Below are 27,438 nucleotides of genomic sequence, written 5' to 3' on the forward strand. Positions count from 1 at the left end.
AAAGAAAAAAGTATTTTTAATACAGTTGATTAGAGGCAATTTTGGACAAAGCCATAAGCAAGACCCTCTAGAAAGTTTAGTTTCAACGGAGTTATCCCAGCACACAACAATGTTCCCACTGGTACCACACTCGGTATGGGGTAGCAAGGGGCCTGGGTTCCAGTAACACTGCAGTAAACTGGTCTGGTTTTTCTCAATTAATTATAACTGTGTCCTTTCTGTGCATAAAACTAAGTTCCAAATGTAAAAATGCTTGGAAAAATTAGCTTCCAAAGCGCCTAACTTGCATCCAAACTGGTGCTGGTTGTGTTAAAAGCTGGTTAGTTTTCACTTAAGTGTTAACATATATTCTTAATGAGCATTACAGGATGTAAAGTTTATTCTGCTGATAGTGGAAAAAGTTTGTATAGAAACTGATTGCCACAAGTCTTAGAATGACTTGGAAGCCCATGGAAAACTAAATGTTTGTTACAGCCATAGCAAGAATAAAGGTTCCCACCCACAAAAGTGATATTAAGAACACATTTGGGTTGCAGAGAACTGTGGTACTGAAGTGTCATGTTTATACATATTTGTCCTGCAGTTCTAACTGAGAGCTGCATAACATTATAGTATTATAAACAGGGTCATACGATCACAGTCTTTATTCTATTCGTATGAAGGCAGTATTTAATAATTCAATTTCATTATTTTGAATATTTTTACATTAGTGTTGCAGAGCACTTGTAGAAGAATTTTCAGATCATTTTTTTCCTCCGCTGTAGCTCCCAGAAATATATCATTCAGGGCTGTTTTACTCACCAGATTGGCAAGCTTGTCTAGAATATCATTTATTTGCTGGCTGTGCACCAATCCAATGTGTGATTTTCCCATTAGACGACGCACCTTTTTCCTAATATCATTCTTGTTCACCTAGAAAGCAGACATAAAGACAGATACTTACTCTTCTTTTTTCCACAGGCAGCGACTCTTATCTCCCAAAAATCAACACGTCTTGGTTGCCATTGCTAAGACAGCAAAACAACCCATCTCCAGCTCAGTCACACTTGGGCCTCTTCAGCCCAGCAGTAGAAGCAGAAGTTGCACATACACCATTTTTCCCAGCTACTGGGCAAGTGATACTGTGCACAACAGCTTTCCTGCCTGCTCTTGCAACTTTCCTGCCCACTTCCAACTACTGACATCAAAAGCCTCAGTTCTCCGTGGTGCCACTTATGTGATGGGTCTCATCTTCTCCGCCTCGTCCTCTGCAAAGTGTTCATTTAGTCAACTGTGGAGCCCTCAGCACAAGAAATAGTAACACAAAGGTATGATATCTTTCAGAATTCTCACTCTGATACTAGGGTCTGCAAGACAGTACACTCAAATTTGAGCACTGACTTCAAGCTAAATCAGACATTCTTTCTCCTTAATGCTATGGAGCATAAGAAGACAAACTCAACCTGCTTCCTTCCTTTGGCAAGAATTCTTTGCACTTGTAAGAAAACATCTTTCAAGATTTTTTTTAGGTAAAAATTACTAGGCTCTGCTATCCCAAAACTAAAAATAAATTAAAATACCAAGGAGGTTTATGCTTCCTTTGATATCTCAGATGAATTCACCTCTCCAGTAAAAGAAGGCCTTCCAACTTCGCAGTTTCTACTAGAAGCTTCCTTAAGATGAGATACCTTGTTACAGTCTCTAGTCTCTTAAAGCCTTCACTCTAACTGCTTGAAAAACTTATATATGCAAATAATATATACCAAATTCTAGATCCACCACCTTTTATCCCAAAACTGATAATTGGGGGGGGTGAAAAAAAGCAACCACAAAAATAACAAAAAAACCCAACACCCCACAACCCTTCTTTTGCGCAGCTCTTCAAGCCATCCTCACTCTTGAGCATCTCTGAAGATGCACTGAAAGAAATAGTATTTTTATCACAACTCTTGAATCCCCTCTATTGCCTTTTTATCTATAACCCATAGGCTCAGAGCGATACCATTTCCAAAGGCATAATATCCTATTTGTGTCCTTATCCCTTTCCACCAGAAAACTTTTCTTGGGGATCTGGTGATTTCCACCGCACCAAAGACACTCCTTCCCTCTGGGACTAACACCATCAACACCTCTCATGAGAGGTTTTCTTGGGGATCTGGTGATTTCCACTGCACCAAAGACACTCGTTCCCTCTAGGACTAACACCATCAACACCTCTCATGAGAGAGACTTTTGAAACCAACACTAATTGCTCTCCTCATTTGCATCCTTTGCTGACAGTTACTGCAGTGGTTATTATTACTGCAAGTACTGCAGGGATGCAAGTCCTAATGGCCAAATGCCACGGTCATCTTCTGAAATAAACTCATTCCAAATATACTCAAATTCCATCTTAAAACTCACCCACACATTTCATTCCTATTAGGAAAAATCAATACCTTCTTTCTTTCTCTCTCCCCACTCCCTTACTGTCAAGCTGCTATGCTGGATAGCAGAGTGCATCAAATCTGCTACAGGTAAAACCATGCACCTTAAAATAAAAATGTTTTAAGATTGATTTTACAGTGACTTTGAGGAAGGATTTGGATTATCTAAGAAATTATTTGGACTAAAAAAAAGATATTGCTACTAGCCAACTACAGCATTAAGGTGCATATGCACAGCCCATTGAATGAGACAAAAAGGGTTGCTTGAGAGGAATGGCAAATGTCACATGGAGCTATTGATACACATATTCACAATCTGCCCACGTTCTCCTTTTACCTGTGACTTCTCTAAGAAGATTTGGAAGCTGCAGCTGTGAGGAAATCAGATTAGAAGATGGTCTCTACTTAATTTATAACCCATACTCTTGATAATGTCTTCTAAAGCTACTAGTAGGGCTACAAAAAATTATATTTTAAATGGCAATGTATATGCATACCCATGGCATAGAACTGCGTAAACTCAGACAACGTATCTCAGAATTTCTAGGTACTGAAGCAATTTTTTTCATTAAGATCAGGAGATGTTTTGCAGCATTCTTTTATATTTCACTGTTCTGAGCTCTGTGAACAGAGACGTGTGGTTTCAAGACAACACTAACAAAATATACTGCTCAAATCTGAGCAGCGATCTAGTTAAAAGAAAAAGAAGTCACCTTTATCATAAGCATATAAGCGATCATATTATGCAGCAGTGTAGCCAGCAAGCGGTCCTCATCATCCTCCAAACGCTTTCGATCGTGCTCTCCCAGGGAAAGATACCTGCAAGAAGAGCTACATCTGAAGCAGACTCACAGACATTCTTCATCCAATTCACTAAAGCACTGCCAGAGCGCTATTTGTAAAAGTGCATGGCAAATAAAACCTCCAAAAAACACTACGCCAAATGGGCATTTTCCAGTAAAACACTATGATCGCTAATTAAACATTGTGATTAATTATTAACCAGTTGAAGTAAATAACATCTGCTCAGTGGGAAAGTTCTCAGTGGTCTGCTGGGCTTATCCATTTCCTCTTTTCTGCAGCCGCAGAAATTACACGACAATTACAAGGGCCAGAAGAGGAACATACAGCTCCCTGCAAGAGCCACTCGCCTTCAGAGCTTAAACGCACGTGCGAGGCAGAAGTAAAAGGATGAAGGAAGCACATGGACACTCTCTTTCCCCAGTAAGGTAGGTAGTTTGTGGAAAAACAAATGGTTTTGAAACTGGGGCCCCACAAACTAGTTATTATTTTGGCCACCAGATCCCCTGTTAAGTGAGCAGGTGTTACTAGAGCTGAGGAAAAGGGAAAAAAGGCAAGCAGGTAGTGAAGATCGACATCTTAGAAGTAGTCTAGCTTTAAGCAACCACACTGGTATTTTTAGAGAGTGGTTCCCTCGTGCTTTGTTTCTTTCTTTCTTTTGACTACAAACCGTAAAGTAAAAAACACCTACGAGTGACTTCGCATTTTGAGAAGGCCCAAAATGCAGTTTCCAAAGACATTTAATTCTTCCATGTTATGTCAACACACCGATATATTCTTTTATTACAGAATATAGTCATCTTACCCCAGCAATCTCTTTCCTTACTTCTGATCTAGTCTATTCCATCTATTCGTACTGTGATTATGCTTACATTACTCATTTCTCTGGAAATATCACCTCTCCAGAAGAGTTAAAAAAATATATGTCACAAACAAAGATAGTATTTCAGTATGAGGAGTTACTGGCCAGCACAGAGACAGAAGGCTCACTTTTCAACAGTCAGGTATAGTAACGAGGTTTATAAAGCGACAGGAGCATATTCAACAGAATTAAAATAATTATTTTATTTATTTTTTTTTTACTATTTCAGTCCCAGGTGAAACAATGAGGAGGAAAGAGGTTCTGCTAAAGAACTTTACCTGTCAATCATCTCCTGAGGTCCCTGGTCCATCCCCATCCCTTCTCTCTCTAACATCACAGCATCCAAAAAAGCGTCTTCCCAGAACTGCATCTGGTCCCACAAAGTTGAACGCTCTTTGCCTATGCAAAAATCAAGCATTTATTACATTTACTCCACTCAAATACTTTAAGATTAATCCCTGCTCCTTCCCACTCCTTGAAAATACCGTAAACCAACACACAATTCATCCATTAAAAAAAAAGGTTACTTTTAAACCACAAGCAATATCAAAACTGAAGAAAAGTGTAAAAGAGAAGACAAGTCATATCTCTCTTTCTAATTCACAGCATCATCTTTTCAAACCCTTACACAAAAGTACCTCTTCTCTCTATTCTTTAAGGAGTGCATCTTCTTCCATATACTGCTAACACTGCCCGAAAGAGACAGGAATATCTCACACAAACACAGATCATGGCAAACACACAGAGAAGTGGAAAGATAAGATTATTACTCATAGAGAAGGTTTCCATTGCAGCATCCTCTAACTGGTCCCAGACAGATCCTTTATCCCTACCTGCACCATTCCAAGCAGGTAGGAACGATAAACGGAAAGGATGGAAAACAGAGGAAAAGAGAGCTCTTGATTAACAGCAAGTCCAGATGAAATGCATTTCAAAAAAGCCAATATACTCCTAATTCAAGGATACACTCAAAGGCCATTGGCATTCTGAGTTAAGCAGCCCTCTGTTCACTGACTTCAGCTGATACATTTTAGCCTTCCCTGCATAGCCAAGTTCCTTCTCCCCTTTTCCCAACAGTTTAACTAATTAATATTCAAGAACAGCAAGAGACTTGGACAAACTACATTTTAGGCAAACTACACCACTCACACCTATCTTCTCATATTCCATCTCCCCAGAAAATCTTTGGCTTCGCTCTGAATGGCCTGATGCTCCCTCCTATTCTACCAATATGGACAACTGTAAGCGGTTAAAAGCAGTCTCCAGGAAGGTAAAAATTCCAGTCTGCCCCAGACAAGACTCCACCTGAGCTTCAGTCTAAAAGACCCCCTCCCCACAAAAAAAATAAATGAGTTTACCCAAAAGTCCTTCGTAGAGATAGACACGTTGGCTCCCATCCTCTGGCCCCCTCCCTGGAGTACTGCCTTTGCTGTCCTTCACGCTCTGCTTCAGGTTGTGAGACTTCGCCTGAAAAGAATACAAGAGGTGTCAGACAAATTAATTTAACTCTCTGCCCTCCAAGGTTGGTTCTTGCAGCCCACTGTCGTGCTCAACAGACACAGTTTGCAAGCTATACTTTATAGATGCCACAAATGTTCACAAAACAAACACATTGCTCTGTTCAAAGAGCAAGGTAATAAATTTCGAAGTCCAGAGTGAGAAAAAGGAAAAACAAAGAGAGACAACTAGAGAAATCAAAACACAGAGGAAGCAAAATGCTTCCCTGAAGAAAAACTGAGACAAAACAAAAAGTACAAATCCCAGACTGAAGAAAAGAACAGTTAAACCTCTTCCATCATCCCTCATATTTCATGCTTATGCAATAAATTTGCCCAATTTCTAATAGTAAATCTTTCCCACTGTTTAGGAAACAGCTGAATAGCACTGTCATTGTACAGATTGTGAGGAACAGAGGAAGAAATGCACAGACTTCTCAGGACAGCACAGAAAATTAATATTCCCAGAGTAAGATCACCTGAGCTCTCTGAAAAAGCTGAATAGCACTGTCATTGTACAGGTTGTGAGGAACGAAGGAATACACAGACTTCTCAGGACTGCACAGAAAATGAGTATTCCCAGAGTAAGATCACCTGAGCTCTCTCACATTCAGACTTCACAGGTTTTTCTTTCATTTACTGTGCGAGATGTGAACCTACCATTCTCAAAGAACCAAACATTGCATAGGAAATGAAGGAAGGTATGTGGATCCATACAAAATTACATCTTTAATATTTTGATATTGTAAGTCCTTGCTGATTAACCCTCAGAACAGAATCAGAGATCCTCTTCCACACAAGCACACACACTGAAATGATTACTGGACAAGATTTAATTTAAAAAAAAAGGAAAGTCTGCAAGGTCCTTACAAAGATAGAGCTAGTAGCAGAGTTTGTCTCAATTTCACTGTCTGACACAGTGCCTCTGGATCCTGCCAAATTGCCACCATTTTCCACACTTGGGCCATCCCCAGCATTGCTACTCAAGTCACTGTCTGCTCCTAGTGTCTCTCCGGAGCTGTTACTAACCTGCAGAGAAAAACAAAGCGGTCACCTTCAATAGATAAAGACACTGTGAAAAGTTATAAAATGTTTTTTCTTAAGGCACAAAAAAAGCAGCAGCACAACCGAAGGCCACATTTGCCTTCTCTCTTTCAGCAACATTATCTTTTCATCAATCTTCATCCAGGTCATCACTGAAGATGTTGAACAGTGCTGGCCTCAGTACTGACCCCGGGGATACACCACTTAGTGACTTGTCTGCAGCTGGACTTTGTGCCACCGATCACAACCCTCTGGGCCCAGTTGTTCAGCCAGTTTCCAGTCCACCTCACTAATCCACACTTTGTCACCTTGTCTATGTTACAGGAGACAGCGTCAAAAGCTTTACAGAAGTTGAGGTAAACAACATCTGCTTCTGTCCCCTCATCCACTAAACTAGTCACTTCAGTGTGGAAGGCTATCACGTTGGTTAAGCGTGCTTGCTCCTTCATAAATCCATGATGACTAGTCCCATTCACCCTCTTGTCCTTCATGTGCTTGGGAATGCTTTCCAGGAAGATTTTCTACATCCTCTCCCAAGGACTGAGGCTTGTCAGCCTGCAGCTACCCAGGTTTCCCTTCTTACCCTTCTTGAAGGTAAGAGTGGTATATTTGCTGTCTTCCAGCCTTCAGGAACCTCTCCTAATCACCATGACTGTTCAGAGACAATCGAGAGAGACCTTACAATGGCATCAACCAGCTCCCTCAGCATTTGTGGCTGCAACCCCTCAGGAACCATGGATTTACATATATCCAGTTTGTTGAAGTGCTCCCTAGCCTGGTCATCCTCCACAACGGTAAGTCGTTCTTATTCCAGACTTTTCCTCTGGTCTCAGGGGCCTGGGATTCCTCAGGCCATTTTTACCAGTAAAGACTGAGGCAAAGAATTCCCCCAAGTACCTCAGTTTTTCCCATCTGCCACCAGCTCCCCTGCCCCATTCAACAACAGGCCCACGTTTGCCCTAGTCCTTTCTCTTGCTGTTTAAGTACTTGCAGAATCCTCTCCTGTTTCCATTCACATTCCTTGCCAGATTCAACTCTGGGTCCATATTGGCTTTCCTGACCTTAGCCCTGCAAGATGAGACAGCAAACATATACTCCTCCTGGGTTACCTGCCCCTGCTTCCACCCCTTGTGTACTTCCTTTTTATGTCTGAGTTCAGTCAGGAGCTCTCTGCTCATCCAGGCAAAGGCCTCCTGCTGCCTTTGCCTGGTTTCCTACTTGTCGGGATGGACCTTTCTTGAGCTTGGAGGAGGACACACTTGAATATCAACTAGCTCTTCTAGACCCTTCTGTCTCGGGGAGCATCCCAGAGAACACAATTTCTGGGTTCACTAGCGAAAGGCAGAGCATTATTCTTGTTACAGGATGCAAAAAGATCATGGAAAGCTAGATATTCACAGGTATGCACCAGTTTAGAGAGAACAAAAACCAACAGCAATAACAAAAAGGTAAGTTCCTTGGTTTTTATCCCTGCAATATAACATGCAGTAGAGAAGGTACATTTTTTTTTTTCCTGAATGCATTCCTGCTACATTTGATATGATTCAAGTGCTTTAAGCTAACACATCAGAAAGTTTGTTCTTGTTTCTAGCGCATCAAACGATACGCCTTTTTTGCTCTTGGGTTACATTTTTATCTGCAATATAACATGTGGTAGAGAAGGTACATTGTTTTTTTTACTGAATGCATTCCTGCTACATTTTCCTTGTAGGCCCTATAGTTGATCAGAAAGCAAGCAGACGTTTTGATATGATTCAAGTGTTTTAAGCTAACACATCAGAAAGTTTGTTCTTGTTTCTAGCGCATCAAACGATACGCCTTTTTTGCTCTTGGGTTACATTTTTAAATCTCTATTCTCTATAGATGGTTTATACACAACTAAGGCATATTTATAAAATTACTGCAATACACCAGCCCCATAAATACACCAATAAATAGCAATACATAACAGCAATGAGCACCATATATGAAGGAGGCAATCTGCTAGTAAAGCACTGTGGATGTTCTGTCAGACACACTGCTCGCCACCCACTCAGAGGCTCTGGGGAGAGAGCTCACAGACATACATCATGCATGCGTGACACTGTGCAGCCAAACCACACAAAATGTAGGTAAAAAAACACCCTCCCCCACTTCAGCAAGCAGTGAATCGCATCAAGATTTCACTTTGGGCATATCCTACCACTGTGCTGACTTCAGAATCCTGGCTTGTACTTCGGACCATAACCGCTGGTCCTCCGGTGGGAACGGAGTCAAAATCACTCTTCTGCAATCAAAACATATAAAGGACAGCAAGAAAAGTCACATTAGTTTTTATCATAAGGAAAGAACATCACTTCCCATTCCCCTGTGAGGACTTGAATCGCACACCTTATGCTTCCATTATTTATTAACCAGCTAAATAGAAACTACCACCTGTACGTCAAAAAGATCATGGGGTCCCACAACTGAGGAATTCCCAAAGATCAGTCCCCTACAGGAAAGGGGTAAGAAATTTTACTGAATGAGCCTTTCAAGAGTGCTCAAACCCTACAATTCTTCCCACAATTAAGTAGTGAATAGAAGAAGACTCTCTCTTTCCACATAAATAAAGCAAGCATAGGAGCCACTGACCTGAGAACCTGAGGTCAAACTGAGGCCACTGTCTGCACTGATTTGGGATTTTTTCTCATCCGTTTCTCCCAAATCAAAGTGTTTCACACCTTCTGGCCCTGAACAAAGGAAAAAGTAAATCATTACTGTACCAAGAAAAAACAGTATGTCCGAAAGCAGATGACAGACTGAAAGCAGGAACAGTACCAAGAAAACAAATTTGCTTTCTCATTCCTTTAACATTTTTATTCCTTGGTACTGTAAACAAGGCCAGCAGGACACATCTGCCGCTTTTCAAGCCTGAGTTTGAATTTCAAATGCTCCAAAGGCATAGTCCAGGAGTGACTATCACTAAACAGTACCTTTGTTAGCCATTCAAGAGAGAAAAGAGGACAGACAAAGGTCAAGTAGCTTCCAGTTACAATAACACATGCAGAGCAGTTGCCATTCAACTCTAGGAAGCCACCTCCTTTATTCTTGGTAAAATAAAGGATATTTATTTACTTAAAGTCGGAATCCTTTTTTGAACAGCTAATTAGCTTGAAGTCTTGGACTCAGTTTGTTAGGTCCTAGATAGTTGTTTGCAGCAACTATCTAGGCAAAAATCAGGCTACACATGAGAAGAACATAAACAGCAACACTTGGTGTTACACCAGTAAGAATTTCAAGGAAGAAGCTTGTATGATGCTGGACTTTACAACATTCCCCAATTACATTAACAAATGGCTCTCCAGAGTTGGCAATCACACAGGTCAGTAGTGAGAGAAGGAATCAGCAAGCCTTAGGTCATGCATTCGTTAACCCGCTGATCCAAAAACAAAAAAGGAGGGGAAAAAAAATGGATAAAGAACTTTATGTTCAATTTCCCATGCAGTTCTAGAATCATATCATGTATTGTCCTCTGATGGGATGGCAGGAGGAAAAGAGAATGATGGAGAGGTAGAGCCTGAAAAGAAGTTTGGATAAGCACTGAACAAGGTAAATAACGAGGCAAGAATGTGTTATAGATTGTACACAGAATGTCACTACTCTCAGAAAGGGGAAGAGACTGAATGCAACACTTCTGCCATATCCATATCTGCCAACTATTCAGTAACAGGAAGACATGATCAGCAGCTGGAATATTCGTATTATATACCCATGACTATGTCCAGTATCTCTGAGCAAACGGTGCCACTCTCTCTTATAACCACTGATCACAACAACCTGGGAGTTATGAACATGTTTGTATTGTATGTAATATTCGAGAGGGTAAGACAGCGAAAAGGAAAGAAAAGGGGAAGGAAGGAGAGAGAGAGAGAGAAGGATAATATACAAAGATTTGTGGGAGTGAGTTTGAGATGGTATGTAAACTCATGAATAGCAAAGCCGTAAGGGGGCTGTGCAGACCACACTAGCTTACTGCTCCACCACCAATTCTCCATGTGAAGTGTCCTACAGACAGCCTTCTTCATTTGTTACAGTATTCCGTCTCTAAATCCATATGCTTTAGTTACTGTAAATCAAATCAGCAAAGATTCTAACAAAGAGAAAGTATAAACAAAAAGAAAAATAACTAAAAATATCCTTTCTACGAATTTGGAATCTTGTTTTCCACTGAAATATACATTGCTCGCTTCTAGAGGTCTATTTCCACTTATTCCAATAGCCACCATTTCTAGCTCTGAATAACAATGCAGCAAAAAGTTCTGTATCTCATTACTAGAGCGAGAATACTAAACTTCAGCTGTGTGTTTTAAGCAACTTAAGAGTTTCCTGTCCCAACATATAATTCAGATATATTTGACTCTTAAAGCAACCTGACTTTTAAAGCAACTGAAACTGACTGAAGCAGTTGAGGTATCTGACAGCTGTGGGCAATACTGGTAATTGAGCACAATAACCACAATCACATTGTTTTTGCTATTAATTTACAGGTGCTTACAAACCTTCTCTTCCCTTCTTTATGGAGTTATACGTCTAATACACATAAAACACTAAAACCTCCATTTATTCCTCCCAACGTAGGCACCTACCCCAAAGGCTGTGTTTGGGAGAGCAGGTGTGTGTGTGTGCTGTGTGTGTCTCACACACACTCCCGCCTCAGCAGAAAGCAATTCTGATATTAAATGCAGCAAGCTGTGCTGCAGAGGTGCCCCGTTTGCCCCATTCTCTCTGAACTAACCCCAGATCCTCATTTGCACTTAACTGAGGAGCCTAAAACTAAAGTAGCAAATCCAGGCCCAGTCAGAATGGGGTCAGTCAGGAGTTTTCACCCTGTCACCTTTAGCTATTAAACGCCCCCCAACCTTCAGCCTGTAAAAGCATCACCTCTGCAAAGTAGAAACTACAGTTATGGTTAGGAAATATCTACCACATCACATTTATTATGAACTAGCTATTGTCCTTATGTCATATGTCCCTATTTACAACAGTGATAACCAAAAGAGCAAAACTTTGTACTACACCTGCAAATAATATATATAAAATATCATATTTCAATAGATGTTAAGATTTGTGTAGATTTAGACTACTATTTAGACTCTGCAAACAGCCTCAGACTATTTCACTCCTCCTTTAACATGGGATATAAAAACCAAACTCAGGTTGACTCCTTATTATGAGGCTCTTCTCTAGCAGCCATCACTAAATACAATTCTTCACATACACCTTCTCTCTCCCCCTCAAAATATTTCTTGTTGCATAATGACTGTGGTCATAAACCATTCATGGTTGATGCCAGGTAACAAAATTTGCCATCCCACGGCTTGAAAGAACAGAGAATTCTTCATTCCAGTAACATTCAGTCAATCCAGTCATGTCAAAGACTTGTTAAACAAAACTGTCTTTAACTTTTAAGAAAGGAGATGGAATATCAGAAGATCCTTCCACATATATATGATACAGTGAGGATGCAGAATATCTGCTTCCCCTTCTTTGAAGAGGGCAGCATTCAGGGGAGGAAAAAAAAAAGAAAAGAACAAAAAAAGAAGAGACATTTGAACACAATTTCCCCAAGGCAAACTGATCTGTTCAGTCTCCTCTATAATGCAGGCTTTCTTGATAAACCTTTGATTTTGTGAGCATAAAAACTGTGTGCCATAGATGCAAGCTCACCCTGCACCTGGGGAGTTGGCAGTTATGGGGAGGCTGGAGGAGACAGTTTCTACATTTTTTTTTATTTCCTTACTCGTTTTTTCCAAAGCTTTTTGCTTTTTCACTTCCTGGTGCTTGTTCCACAATTCTACCCAAGATGCATTGAAAGCAGGAGAGAAAGAGAAAGAGTCAGCGGCTGGTCAGACAGGTGAAAATGGGGAAAAAGAGTTTGAAACAAAAACAAAAACCCCACCTCCCATCTCAAAAAAAAAAAAAAAAAGGCAGAAATGTATGACAACTACTGAGTGAAAGGTTAATTAACACCATTTTGCAAGAAATCAATGTTAGGAATCAAGCACTGCATCACCTCTCATTTACAGAATTCAAATGTTAGAGATGACTTCATACAGTGAACCAACTAAGTCAAACCCAACTATTATGAACACATATAATGCAGTTGATCACCCTTCCTGAGGAAGGTCTTTAAGACTGTCATATTTATTCCTCCGAAACGTAGGCAATCACAGAAGCTCTAATTAACAGAAACTTTTTAACGTCTCTAGTTTATATCGTTGAAAGGAAAAGGCACAAAACCAGCAGCAGCAATTCCAAGAAAATTAAAACCGTAGGTTAACACAATATTTAACCAATATTGTATTTTAAAAATTATCACAAAGTTTACAAGCACAAATATTTTTGACCTGGCAGCATTCTCAATAAACGCTTGGCTCTACCTATCAACCAGTCCCACATGCAAAAAGCGTAACTTCTCTGCATCCAATTGTTCCTATCAGGGAATAAAGAGTGGAAAATAGGGAAGAGGAATTAAAATCAGCAAGATATCAACGATGCTTAATGCCAACTTCTAAAATTTAAATTAGGTCATGGCACTCCAATCAAGCCAAGAGATTCCATAATAGAATACAAGGCAGAGGAAAGAAAAAGAGTCTAAAGTCTGCGCGTACTCTTTTCATTTGAAGCTTAGCCTTGGGTTCCTCAACCCTCTAAATGAGGTCATCTTTTCTGCTTAGAAATATCAGCTCCTTCCAGGTGCTGCACTCCCTGAATGCTGGGCACTGTCCTCTCTCACTACCACGGTTACAGCTGGGGATGCTACAGAGGAAGACACTCTTAGAAAAGTAGTAAAGGGAAAGGGAAGGAAAAAGAAGTACAATGTTCTACTGTTCTTCAAGTAAACTTGCTGAGCAACTAAAAGGCCAATTGAAGTGTGTCAGAAACCCATCTCACCCTGCAAATGGCAGAAATTAGGGCAAGACCGGCTCTAAAAATGTTCTATTTAGCAAAATGTCTACTAAAAAAAAAATAAAATAAAAAGGATAGTGTTATGGTTGTGGAGAAAGGCTCCAAAGCATTATCATTAAAAGTATCAGGAGCAAGGCAAATGTAGCAAGGGAGAAAAATCTGGAAAGACAGCTGTTAGCCAACTGGTTTCTGTATCTGCTTCATGATTGATGGATGTTCCTTCAACTTTCATAAGTACACAGATGGATAGGATAAAATTGCTTATGGATCCAAACAGCATCCTATAGGCTTATCTGGCTGAGCACACACTGACACAGATAACAACCTCTTTAAGATGTACCAAACTTGTTTATGAAAGGGCTTTGAAAACATCTGGCCCCCTAAGTGCTCAGTCTACATGGCTTTAATTTAAAACCACCAGGCTGAAAGCCACAATACCTGCCATTAAATTACTTTTAGCTGACTTGCCTGTTAATTCAGGGTAGAGTGTATCTCAGCACATTAAAAACAGCCTAGATTTTAGTCTCAACTACTCTGTCAAAGAGGAGAAGGAAAACCTCAAATAAACTCAGGGGGCATAAAACACTACACCTCTGACTTTGTTACATGAGCCTGAACTAAACAGGACAGCAGGTCCAGAACAGATCTGATGCAGACAAAGTAGGTAGCACAATCTTTCTAGTTCAAAAAACTGTCAAAATAAAGTGATCAGCATTAAACAATTATTTTAAAAGTAGTAATGAGAACTTCAGTAAGTTTCCTTAACCTTTTTTCATTAACCTTTACTGCAAGTATGCAATAAAACCACACTAACCACTAACGTAAAGGAGGAAACTATTAACCATCAAATTTAAAGCCACTAGTGTCCTAACAAAAACACAAACACTACTGGTGATGACCACAAACCCTTGAAGATAAGAACCCAAGAAGTAAGCAAGTAATTGCTGATCTTTTGAGGAAACAAAGTATCAGAAGCATCATTTTCATAATGAATTTCCTAGTTAAGCAATTAGGTATTAAAGCACAGCAAAGATCAATCCTCTACTGATAAAACCCCATCACTCTTCACCTCAGAAATAAGAATTTTGAATACCAAAAGCCTTCCCTCTTACAAGGGAGCATCCTACATACTTCAGAGACACACAAGAAACCATCAACTTCCTGAAAAGTGAACAAGAAAAGGGGGTCAAGCGGGAACACATCCACCCTGAACTCTGGAAAACTCTGTGAACCTCCTGGCCGTTGCTCCTGTAGGGCAATAAACCTGCACACCTTCAGCTGCCTCTAGATCTCAGAGAGGCAGTTTCATCACCACACCAACATACACTTTAAGTATGGCTATTGCAAACAGTGCCATACAGAATTTTACTTCATCATGCTAATGACTTACTTTTTATTCTAGCATTTCCCCTTCTAAGTAGCTCAAAAGGTTAGGACCCCAATTTGTATTTTGTCCACACGATACCAGCAGATCAAGTGAGAGTTTTATTCACGTATCTGCAAACTGAGGCTGTAAGAGCCTTTCAAACTTCATAGAATCAAGGAACTGCTGATGTTCAAAGGGACCTCGGGAGATCATCTAGTTAAACCTCCCCACTCAAAGCAAGGTCAGCTAGAGAAGGACCATGTCCAGTCAGGTGTTTGCCGTCTCCACAGATGGAGAATCCACAACCTTTCCAGGTAACCGCTCCACTGTTGGATCATCTTCACATAAAAACATTTTTCCTCCTGTTTAAATAGAATTATTTATAAATACTTTGCCATTTCAGCAACTTGAAAACGTTTACCAAATGCTTCTTCCCTAAGGAAGTTAATTTGAATGAAAAAGCCTGCATTTCACCACAGAAGGAATTTCAGCCTAGCCCTGACTTAACTCTGGTCTGGTATATCCAAAGCACTGCCTTACCCTGAGGCTTCCATAACAGAACATAAAGGAACTACAACAGCCAAGTAGCTTTAAATTAGCCTCCCAAAACACAAGAGAAATTCCCTTTACTTGTAGATCTCAAGAGCCAGATGAACACGGACACTACATTGTTTTTAGAGCAATTTCTTAAAGACTGACTTGCATATTAGCTCATGGTTCTTGGTAACAGACAAAACCAGTTAGAAAAGACTTCAGAAAAAGCATTAAAGTCTTCTGAACTTTGATTGCTTTTGGTGAAACCATATACTTCTTGTAACTTAGTTCCACAGAAGACAAGTGGAAATCATCAGAGCATCAGTATCACTAGTAAGAATTTACTCATTGCCTGTCCCTGAAGACTGTGAATTGTTTAAGGCTAATATTCTGGCAACAGTCGTTAACATAACATATTAAGTAGCACTTCTTTTGAAAAGCAATTCTTATAATACTTCACAAACATGGGCTGTCTGATCTCTATGATTTCCTTTTCTACGAGGCTTTAATTTCATCTGAGGGAAAGGAGCAGTCTCAGCAATGCAATTAAAAGATCTCTCTTCATTCTTTAAAAGAACACTGGCCCAGCATCTGTTTTATCCTTAGCTGTGCTAGAACAACAGCCAAGTAGCTTTAAATTAGCCTCCCAAAACACAAGAGAAATTCCCTTTACTTGTAGATCTCAAGAGTCAGATGAACATGGACACGACGTTGTTTTTAGAGCAATTTCTTAAAGACTGACTTGCATATTAGCTCATGGTTCTTGGTAACAGACAAAACCAGTTAGAAAAGACTTCAGAAAAAGCACTAAAGTCTTCTGAACTTTGGATTGCTTTTGGTGAAACCACATACTTCTTGTAACTTAGTTCCATAGAAGACAAGTGGAAATCATGAGAGCATCAGAATCACTAGTAAGAATTTACTCCTTGCCTGTCCCTGAAGACTGTGAATTGTTTAAGGCTAATATTCTGGCAACAGTCGTTAACATAACATATTAAGTAGCACTTCTTTTGAAAAGCAATTCTTATAATACTTCACAAACATGGGCTGTCTGATCTCTATGATTTCCTTTTCTACGAGGCTTTAATTTCATCTGAGGGAAAGGAGCAGTCTCAGCAATGCAATTAAAAGATCTCTCTTCATTCTTTAAAAGAACACTGGCCCAGCATCTGTTTTATCCTTAGCTGTGCTAGAAACACAGTCTCTGTAGAAGCTTTTCTGCAGAAAAGAAATCAAGTACCTGCAACAAACTGAACCACTAAACTGAAATACTGGCAATCTGAATCTCTTTTAGCTCCCTGACAGATTTTCAAATAGAGTGCAAGACTAGTTTCTGGGCGACTGCCTCCATAAATTACACCTCTCGAAACAAGAAGGCAAACCAAGCCAGAGGGGCTCAGTATCAGTCAGAAGGATGTGACACCATCCAGGCTACACCTGTTACGTGGGTGTAAGAATGACTGTCTGCACTCCTGCCACGTTAACTGCCCAACACACATGGTCTCTGGTCTTATGCCACATGCTGCAGGTACACCCTCACAGCAGCACGCTGCTTTCTGAAGATTAATCTTCCATACAATGATTTCATCAAAAAGCTACTTTAAACAGGCTATAAGAAGCAATGGTTAAAATTTAACATAATGTATTTTTGGAATTGAAAAATAATTTCTGTCACATGCTGATGCTACTTTTCTCTTGTTTACAACCCACAGCAGGTTGGATCCAATCACAATATTCCACCCCCCAGCCAAAAAAAAAAAAAAAAAAAAAAAATCTATAAAGCCCTTTTTAGGTAAAAGAGTTTAAAGCCTATCTTTATCTTTTCCCCAGACACAGGGAAAAGCTATACCAGCTAAGAAATTATATTAGGAAAATTTCCAGTGGCCAGCCTAGCAGATGCTGTTTAGAAGGAAACATATTCTATTTGCTATTACATAGAAGGAATATCCATCAGTCCTGCTCACTGCAACTCTAACGCTACAGCTAACATCTTTTTGGCAGTTTTTATTATTAACAACCAGCAGATCCTGGGTCCCACTTCTATCAGGGTGCAACCTAGATAATCCCACAGGCAGTCAGCAATGACTAGAAAGCTTTTGTTTCACGTAGTCCCTTCCATAGTTGCCCTTTTCCAAAGTCCTGCTGGCCCTGTTTCCCTTTTGCCATTTCCTGTTGCTTCAAAACATGAGTCACTGAGCAAAAAATAAAGCTGTCTATAGCGTAAAGAAGTTCAGAAACAATTAAGATTAGAAAGCTTCTGGAAGAAAACTGCCCTGCCCAGTTTATCCAAGAGTAGAGTGAAAACACGTATGATCGTTCCTTGTGATCCAAGGTGTAAATGAAGCATGTTACAGCAGCAATGTATTATGTTAAAATGGAGAGAATGCAAATAGAACCTAATGCCAAAACAGAAGTCCCTCCTGCACTTCACATGCACCTCAATACACACCAATGGAAGCAATAAAATTTTCTTCCTTTAGACTCCTTGTGTCAAACTCCCTTGGCCCTTTGCCTGCAGGGCTCGGTGCCTTTGGCATCAGGTGAGGTACCGGCAGCTGCATCGCGGGTTTTGGCTCCACTCTTGGGGATGAGGCAGGATCTTTGCCAACTGGAGTGATAGATCCATCCGTTGGACTTCGTTTTCTCTTTTCTGGTTCTTTAAAGATAAAAAAAACAAGTGTTGGAAAAAAGAAAGAAAAAAAAAAAGGAAAAAGGAAATGAGAGCAGGGAAAGGAAGATGAGACAGATGGTCTCACCTAAATCTTTAAGCCTGGCACTGAAACAGCTCAGTTCTCCTAGGTCACCATGGCTTGCAGATAGTCTGCCACACTGGTGGGAACAGTAGAGGAGAAAGCCAGAGTGCTGGTTTTGGGATACTCTTATTATCTCCTTCCTGTATATTTGAAACCTAGGAATCTTCTTTGACACAGTAACTGTATCTCCTCTGCTGAGTTGTGCAAAATTAAAGAGCTCTGTCTAAACTACCAAGAATATTGCCTCTAGAACATAAGCAAGCTCCTCCCGCAGTGAAAACATGACAAATACAATCATCTTTGATGGGTAACATTAAATGAAACTTCAGTTAGGAGAAAAACCCAAAAACTATCAGCTGTAGCTCTTCTATCATTCTCCAAGACTTCTTCTAACCATCTGTCCCCAAAGGCAGTTTGGCTTATTTCTCTGTATTGAACTCCACAGTTTGAATTACAGCAAAACCTTCAGAATAGAATAATTAAAATTAGCTTTTCCATAAAGAACCTCCCGCAATCCTGCACAAACTGTTCCAATAGCTGATAAGGCTACTAGTCAAAGTTTCAGATCCTAATATCTAAATTTGTTGTACCACTAGGCCTTGGGATACCTTTGTCCAGCAGCTTAAAGATCCTGCATTCAGCAACGCCTTTCTATTCAGATAATAACTAAAAACAATCAATACCTAGCAATCAACAGACTGAACACTTCCATCTTTCAGAAAAGTGTTTTCCCAATTCCTTGTAGGTCTTTTCAGAAACCTCCTCAGTTTTTCAAGATGTGGTGATCAGAACTGGAAGCCCTACCTCAGCTGGGGGTCTTGTTAGTGACACATCCAGAAACAAAAGAATAGCTGCATCCCAAATCTGTATTCCTGGGTTTACACAGTGTCCCCCTCTCCAGCTGTTACAGACACAGTGCACTGCTAAAGTTCACACACAGCTGCCATTGTCAGAGACACTACTTCCTAGGACATAATTCCCAATCCTGCTATTATTCCCACCTTTCCTTCCTCCTAAACACAAGTCCTTAGGTTGGCCATATTAAAATAAATGAATCAAAACCACGCTTTATTAAGCTTCAGGTTCCTCTAGACAAATAACCTATATCCATCATGTTGTGTTCCAACAGTATGCATCATATGCAAACTGAACGAATTAAGGATTACTAGATCACTACTATATGTTAAATAACATTAAGATAAGCACTAATCTCTATAAAACATTTCTAGAAACATCTAGATCAACCCCACTGAAAACAGGTAAAACATACTAAACAGCTAAAATTTTCCTATAAAACAAGATGCCATGAAATAATGCCAGAAGTCCTACAAAAATGTATCAAGGCTGTAAAGGTTTATATCCAATTTTGTCTATTGTGATCAGAATTAATTTACTAGGTAAACTCTACTTACCATCAGATTATGGTTTATGGCATTACATTCTCCAGACTTCACTCTAAAACCATTGAGTTTTACAACAGCAACTCTACAATTTTGCTTAGGATCAGTGTTAGACCAAAAGGCTTACAATTAGCAGGATGGGCCTATTCCCCACACTCAGGACTGCTACACCAGCACGGCCTTCCTCATCATCCTCAGCATCCTAACAATGACTGGAAACCAACAGTTGTAACCCACAGGGCACCTAAGCCAACTCATGAAATCCCTGATGCCAGCCATCCAGAACACCAACTGTAAAGTGTTTAGTAGATGTTACTCCTCTCCTACAATGAAACAAAAAGCTTTTCAAAATTTGAGCTTACAGCTGAGTCAGATATTAAGCAGAGAGGTAGCTTTTTTGTCATCTTTTGCTTTTTTTCCTTAAGCATGCATTTTCTTATTTTGCTTTAAGAATCAGATTTTAAGAAAAAGCTGAAAATTAAAGAGGTATTGTCAGACTTTCCTCTCCCAGTGTACTCAGTGGTATAAGAATCACTGTGTAATGCAAGGTGGTTGGGGAGACACCAGTCTCGTATGGTTCCACATTAGAAACATCTGCAATAACTTTCCAGGACAGTGGTTGGGAGAGTGCTAGCTGAAGGTCCACACCCTCAGAATTTCCACTTCATCTGTAAGAGTCCCAGGTTTTGTTTCTTGCTGCATAGTTTCCATTTCCAATCAAATATCAGCATTTTTTTTTGCTGTGGTCTGGTTACACGGGTGCAAGAGGACGGTTTCAAGCTCTGGAAGGTTTCGGTAACAATAGTACAGTTCTCACCTATTTTGAAAATGTTGTAAAACCCCTGAAATATCAGAAGCCACAAAGCAGCAACCTTCACAATAGAATCATAGAATTGCCCAGGCCGGAAGGGACCTCCAAAGGTCACCTAGTCTGACCCCCCCGCAGTCAGCAGGGACACCCCCAACTAGACCAGGTTGCCCAGGGCCTCATCGAGCCTCTCCTTGAATATCTCCAGGGATGGGGCCTCAACCACCTCCCTGGGCAACCTGTTCCAGTGCTCCACCACCCTCACAGTGAAGAACCCCCTCCTAATCTCCAATCTAAATCTGTTCCCTACTAGGATGTAGTTTGGTTGATAAACACCGTATTCTCATGAATGCTTCTCTTACCTTTGTTGTAATAGTGAGTATGTGCTATCTCTAGCAGGCCAAAAACACTGGCCATGCCTCCCAGGCCAGCATTTGCATAGGACTGCTCCAGGCTCAACACGGTGCACTTCAGCAGGTCCAGCATGCCTTTATAGACCTTGCGGCTGATCTCCTGCAACGAAAACCCCGTTAAGTGTCGCCATTTCAAAAGTGAGAAAGTAATTCAAGAACATAAGTTCCAAAACTGCTGTAACATCAGCTTTTAAGAGGCAATTTAAGAAAAACATCCTATGAATTGAGCCTCAGCAGACAGCTGGAGGAGCCCGCCAAGTTCAGCACTGACCACATCCTGTATGACATCCTGTCGGGCGTCTTCTTCTGACTGGATGGTGCGATTCAACTTGCTCAGTACAAAGACACGGAGCTGCTCGCTCTCCAGCAGACGTCGGACTCTCTTCATGTTCAGCCAGCCAACACCTTGCCCATCGAGGACATTGTGTACCACCTCCTTCAGGAACTGCTGGTTCTCACTGACGGATTGAAGAGGAAAGAGGTTAAAGTCAGTCATCTACTTACCTCAGCTTGCATTGGAAGAGAGATATGGCCAGGACACACAGAGCATTTCCTATCAAAGCTAAGTTTACAACAAAAGAAGTCCAAATCATAGAATGGTTAGAGTTGGAAGGGACCTCAAAGATCATCAAGTTCCAAGCCCCCTGCCACAGGCAGGGACACCTCCCACTAGACCAGGTTGCTCAAAGCCCCATCCAGCCTGGCCTTGAACCCCTCCAGGGATGGGGCAGCCACAACTTCCCTAAGCAACCTGTTCCAGTGCCTCACCACCCTCACAGGAAAGAATTTATTTCTGGTATCTAACCTAAATTTCCCCTCTTCCAATTTAAAACTGTTACCCTTTGTCCTGTCACTGCACTTCCTGACAAAGAGTCCTTCCCCATCTCTCCTGTAGCTCCCTTCAGATATTGGAAGGCTGCCATAAGGTCTTCCTGAAGCCTTCCCTTCTCCAGACTGAAGAACCCCAGCTCTCTCAGCCTGTCTTCATAGGAGAGGTGCCCCATCCCTCTGATCATCTTCACGGCCCTCCGCTGGACCCGTTCCAACAGGTCCATGTCCTTTCTATGTTGAGGACTCCAGAGCTGGACACAGTGCTCCAGGTGGGGTCTCACAAGAGCAGAGTAGAGGGGTAGAATCACCTCCCAATCACACTGCTGGTGATGCAGCCCAGGATGCGACTGGCTTTCTGGGCTGCCAGTGCACATTGCTGGCTCATGTTGAGCTTCTCATCCATGAGCACTCCCAAGTCCTTCTCCTCAGGGCTGCTCTCCAGCCATTTTCTGCCCAACCTGTATCTGTGCCTGGGATTTCCATGTCCCAGGTGCAGGACCCTGCACTTGGCTTGGTTGAACTTCATGCGATTTGCACAAGCCCACCTCTCAAGCCTGTCCAGGTCCTTCTGGATGGCATCCCTTCCCTCCAGTGTGCTGACTGCACCACCAAACTTGGTGTTGTCAGCGAACTTGCTGAGGGTGCACTCTGTCCATGTCTCCAACAAAGATATTAAATAGCACTGGTCCCAGTATCGACCCTGAGGAACACCACTCATCACTGGCTGCCACTTGGACATTGAGCCATTGACCACAATCCTTTGAGTGCGGCCGTCCAGCCAGTTCCTTATCCACTGCGTGGTGGACATCTAGCTATGCCTGCTGCCAACACAACTGCACGCAGCCCAAGCTCTGTTCTGCAGGTGTAGTATCAAATATTTTATTTTGTCCATTATTTCCATTAGATTATCCTCTAGTCCCTCTAGCTATTACTCTGCTCCCCACCTTCACAGCATTCCTCAGAGCCCACAGGAGTCCTCTATGCCACAACCATCTCCCACAGCTGCCTTGCTTGACCTGTGGGCTTTCCTTGAAAGAGGAAGCACAGCACTAACACTAGTGCTTCTGCAGCAGCCTCGGCACGTGTGCTGCTTCCCTTTGTTCTGCAGCAGGGAAGGGAACGGTAAGAAGAAGGGAACTCCTGTGCACAACCTGCTGCATTCCCCACCCTGCACTGCAGACACTGTTCTTGCTTGTCTCCCAACCCCAGCAGCTCAGAGGAAATTCCACTCTACCCGTGTGTACATCAGAATGGGAGGAGACAGCACAGGCACAGGTCAGGTAATATTTACTTGCACCGTTCTGAGTCCCTTCCCAAGGCTGAGAAAAGCCTTTCACGTGAATTTTTGGAATCAAACTGCTTCATGTGACTCAGCTGATCCCCTGCACGGTGCATTAGAACTCTGCTGAATAGACTACCTTGCTCACAACAGACTCAATGACAAAGAAGAAATACTGAGTTAAAGAAGGGTCCTAGAATATTTTGGACCTCAGACACAGAAAAACATGTATGTGCACCATTAATTGCAAGACAATCCATCCCAGATCTTCTCAAACAATAATATGTACAAGCATAGGGCCACAGAAAAGTACTATTTTGTTTTCAACAGCTAGACTTCCAAGGAAACATTGGCCAAGTATGAGACAGCTCTGACAACACCTTCTACTCAAAAAGCAATGAAAAATATTACCTGGAATTGCTAGTTCGTCCCTGAGGCGATGGAGATTCCCTCTTCACTGTTGGGCTGTGCTTAATGACCGAAGACTTTTGATCCACAAGGGCTCGTCTGTTTCCTAAAGAGGAGAGGAATAAGGATGAGAGGAAGGGGTGGGAGGAAAACAGTCTGATCCCAGGACAGTAACAAGCAACGCTAGGGTTGGCTAACACACCTATTCAGATTTACAGGTAACAGACTTCAAACGAAATGGAAACTCCAAAAAAAGCGGCAGCGTATATCGTATTCTAGCATCACACATCGGCAGAAAACAGTAATGGGAGTAATGCAGAGAGAAAAAGAGAAGATGGTAATGGGAGCAGGAGGTGAAAGGCAGGTCAAGTTTGGCTGCTCTGCATGCAGTTCCACAACATGAACCATCTTCAAATTAGTCACTGTATGTATGTAAAAGCGTAATGCGTTGGGGGTGACTAGTATAGATCATGTGGTACTGGTTACCCAGTGAGAGAGGTAGCCCAAAGTCAGGCATAGGGAATGCTGGAAATTGTTATATCATGCACAGCTCATGCTGTAGGGAACCCACCTTCATTGCTTACTGGGCCAGCTTCAGTAATAATCTCCATTATAGTATTTAACCCAAATACTGGGACACAAAATATACAATTAGTAGTGTACTGCAATATCTACACTCCCCACCATCAGCATCAAAAGAATCCAACTACCAGCTTCTTCCCAGCCCTCCCTTAAAACAAAACCCAGATGACGCTAGAGCAGGAAGGATGCTTGAAAGCCCAAGACAACAAGGGCCAGTGTAATTAATCTTAGAGATAGTGCTTGACTTGAAATTTGGCATCGTGGAACCAATGTATTGCATCTTCAAGGACATTACTGCACATACTGTATTTCAAGGGCACTATCAAAAACATCCGCATCGCTGAGGAAAAAAATATCAATGGATGTGCATGAAATAAAAATTAAAAAGGAAGATGGAAAGTGGTCAAACAGCAGCAATGAGATGGAGTCCCAGCATTATTTCCCATTACAGTTAGAAACACAGGGTACCACACACGCTTGGTAAGAACAAGTTAATGCAGCAATTTTATATCTGTACAGCAGAGACAAAAAACATTTAAAGACCAGTGAAGTGCCCAGGGGGAAATCCCAGTGAGCCAGCATGCGCACGTAAATGAACACACACACACACACACACACACACTTGCACATGCAAAAACCAGACTGAGCTACTCCACGGAAACTCCATCCTCACATCTGCACAGTAACATTAAAAGCCCTACAGGATTACACTAGTCAAGACCAGAACACACCAAAGTGCAGAAGATGAGGCGCAAAGCATGAACGTGGAATGGCAAACCCCATCACTGTTTTCTTCCAATGCATGGAATCAGTCATTAAGTTTACCCATGGAAATAACCCTGACATGAAGGATGTTTCTTATCCAGTCCAACTGGACGTGAAAATAGAACCAACTGGTAAAAGGTTGTCAAAAACAGCTGTGCAGAGTCTGCTTGGTGTTTTCACCATACCACTCCTGTTCCTCCTCATTTTACACACAAGGAATGATTACTTGTCTCGAAAACAAAGTCCAAAGCAGAAACACAGCTTTTGGCCTTTGTTTCTACAAGGTCAAAGGTCAGCAAAACATCATACCAACCTTCATCCACATCCCTTCCCACTTCCAGATTAAAGTAATCTTTACCGATGAAAATGATGAGGAGGAAAAAAATAAATGAAAAAAATCAACATATTGAAATAAAAGCAGTAAGTTCTAATCAGACAGAATAACTCAAAAGGCAAAATAAAATCTCTCCCCAGTTTAGCAACTGAAAATGACTCAACGCTGGAACAGCAGCACGTGCTCAGTCACCCTTCTGCTATTGCATCTGGTACAAGGACAACCAGGCTGTTTAACTCCCCGGGGTAAGAGGATCATTTCTCTAGTGCCCATTCAGGCATGATTTCTAACCATACTGCAGACAAAGAGGAGATGTTCCAATGAAAAGATTGCGCACATAAGTCCGGGATCGATCTTCACTCTGAATGAGCTGAAATATGGTTATAATCTGATTTTGATCAGAAATTTTCTCTTTAGTGAAGAGACTATAAACACTTTTGAAACCCAGGTAAGCTGCAGTCTCCATGGGGGGTTGGTGTTGTCCCCACTTACAAATGCAGCATCATTGCTCTAACAAGTTACCTGAGGCTAATCATGAAGACAGCGACGGTACAAAAACAGGACCTACCTCTTGGTTCCCATTCTTTACATTAAGTACTTAAAAACAATACAAAACAAAATACAAAACAAAACCAACATTCACAGTATATCCATTAAGGGAGGCTAGACTTGCCAGCCCCATCCCAGCGTGGCCCAGTGGTTGGGAAGAAGCCTGACAGAAACACCAACACAATTTACTGTCTTGATACTTAAGACAGGTACTACCCAAACTACCAAAACGCGTCACCCCCAGGGTTCCTGTTAGGGATAAGACCTCAGATTGTCAAGCCACAAGAACTGTAAAGGCTGCAAAAGATAAAGGGAAAAACAGTTACCTTTCAGGCTGGGAAAGGGAGTGTTCTTGTCTCTCCCAACTTTGGTTGGTAGGGCTAAGTTGGACAGACTGAAACTTGTGCTGTGGTTTCTGTACAGGCTGCCTATGACAGAAGAAGAAAACAATTAAATGCCTCACGCTCACTGCACACACCCGAACTTCCTAAACTGCCTGTAATTCATCTTCTTGTTCCAGATCCTTAATGACAAAGTTCTCTATTACCCAAAAGTCTCACAAGCATAGCATTGCCTCATTTATATTGCAACCACGTGTGTAATCAGGTTAATCAAAATTGTACAAAACTGTAGCTCTCAGCTTTCATGTCACAGTCACTGCTGTTGTATCTTTGAGTCTTAAATGTAACAGCAATATCTACCTGCCCTTAAACAAGTAACCTCATGTCAGCCGTGTCTCAAGTTTGATTATCTTTTTAGGAGCAAATGAATGGTAGGGGCTGCATGAGAAAGATAGATGAGGGAAGATCTCCAAAATTTGTAATTCTGAAGCGAGGATTGTGCACGGTGCTTGCAAAACAGAACTGTCCTCTAAAATAGAAGCTTTCCATTTTTTCAGAGAAAATAAGAGTTCTTCCTAGTACAGACAGATCTTAAGAACACAATAATGGACCATCATCTGGTTAAGCCTGTAGACAGCCTGAAAGCATCTCATGTAGATCAACGAGCTGATTAACACTGCAAGATGTTAATTTAAAATGTCAGCATACTATTTCCATTTGCTTTGGTTCATTGTTTGCAGCCTTATTTTAGTAACAATCATTTTACCAGAAACATCCAACATTCCCACACTGCTGCAAACTTCTTGCACTGATCCCCACAACAGTGCAAGAGTCAACCTTCTTTCCTCACTAAAAGAACCCTAGATTAGTTTTCCACACCTGTGGATTTTATTATTAAAATATAATTTGAAGTAGGTGAGCACAGTCAAGACACTGAATTTAGCACCTAAACATACAACATGGTAGCATGGAAAGCATAATAGTGGTAGGATTTTTGTATCAACTTCACGAAATTGCATAACTTTTTGTTTAAATAAAACTGAAAGAATTTCTAATCTGTGCAGTATAACTCAAGGGCCTAACCACATAACCCAAGTCTGTCTTACTGAAAAATACATAACGCAGTAATTATCAGCACTGTAAGTTAAACAGGTCCTGTTGTACTTCCCACACTGCTGCAAACTTCTTGCACTGATCCCCACAACAGTGCAAGAGTCAACTGGCCATACCTTCTTTCACTCACTAAAAGAACCCTAGATTAGTTTTCCACACCTGTGGATTTTATTATTAAAATATAATTTGAAGTAGGTGAGCACAGTCAAGACACTGAATTTAGCACCTAAACACACAACATGGTAGCATGGAAAGCATAATAGTGGTAGGATTTTTGTATCAACTTCACGAAATTGCATAACTTTTTGTTTAAATAAAACTGAAAGAATTTCTAATCTGTGCAGTATAATTCAAAGGCCTAACCATATAACCCAAATCTGTCTTACTGAAAAATACATAAAGCAGTAATTATCAGCACTGTAAG

At 41.2% G+C, this 27,438-nt stretch overlaps 1 protein-coding gene across 29 annotated transcripts in view; it reads right to left on the reverse strand.

Annotated features, from left to right (window-relative positions):
- MADD (MAP-kinase activating death domain) overlaps positions 1-27,438 on the reverse strand; it is an 81,270-nt gene that overhangs the window by 17,503 nt on the left and 36,329 nt on the right. For 8 of the 29 annotated variants that reach the window (XM_014950249.1, XM_014950241.1, XM_014950239.1 and 5 more), the window contains 16 exons: positions 25,887-25,988; positions 24,991-25,029; positions 23,902-23,961; positions 23,334-23,436; positions 21,084-21,270; positions 20,762-20,912; positions 17,888-18,094; positions 12,370-12,423; positions 9,222-9,319; positions 8,791-8,874; positions 6,435-6,593; positions 5,427-5,535; positions 4,839-4,901; positions 4,347-4,467; positions 3,119-3,224; positions 802-912 (listed from right to left, as the gene is read on the reverse strand). In XM_014950249.1, the coding sequence (XP_014805735.1) occupies positions 802-912; positions 3,119-3,224; positions 4,347-4,467; positions 4,839-4,901; positions 5,427-5,535; positions 6,435-6,593; positions 8,791-8,874; positions 9,222-9,319; positions 12,370-12,423; positions 17,888-18,094; positions 20,762-20,912; positions 21,084-21,270; positions 23,334-23,436; positions 23,902-23,961; positions 24,991-25,029; positions 25,887-25,988 (1,754 nt within the window). The remainder of the gene's footprint in view (positions 1-801; positions 913-3,118; positions 3,225-4,346; positions 4,468-4,838; positions 4,902-5,426; positions 5,536-6,434; positions 6,594-8,790; positions 8,875-9,221; positions 9,320-12,369; positions 12,424-17,887; positions 18,095-20,761; positions 20,913-21,083; positions 21,271-23,333; positions 23,437-23,901; positions 23,962-24,990; positions 25,030-25,886; positions 25,989-27,438) is intronic. The other 21 variants (XM_014950255.1, XM_014950250.1, XM_014950248.1 and 18 more) reach the window with 9 other exon arrangements.

This window comes from Calidris pugnax, unplaced genomic scaffold (genome assembly GCF_001431845.1).
Source record: "Calidris pugnax isolate Ruff unplaced genomic scaffold, ASM143184v1 scaffold68, whole genome shotgun sequence".
In the NCBI taxonomy this organism is placed as follows: Eukaryota; Metazoa; Chordata; class Aves; order Charadriiformes; family Scolopacidae; genus Calidris; species Calidris pugnax.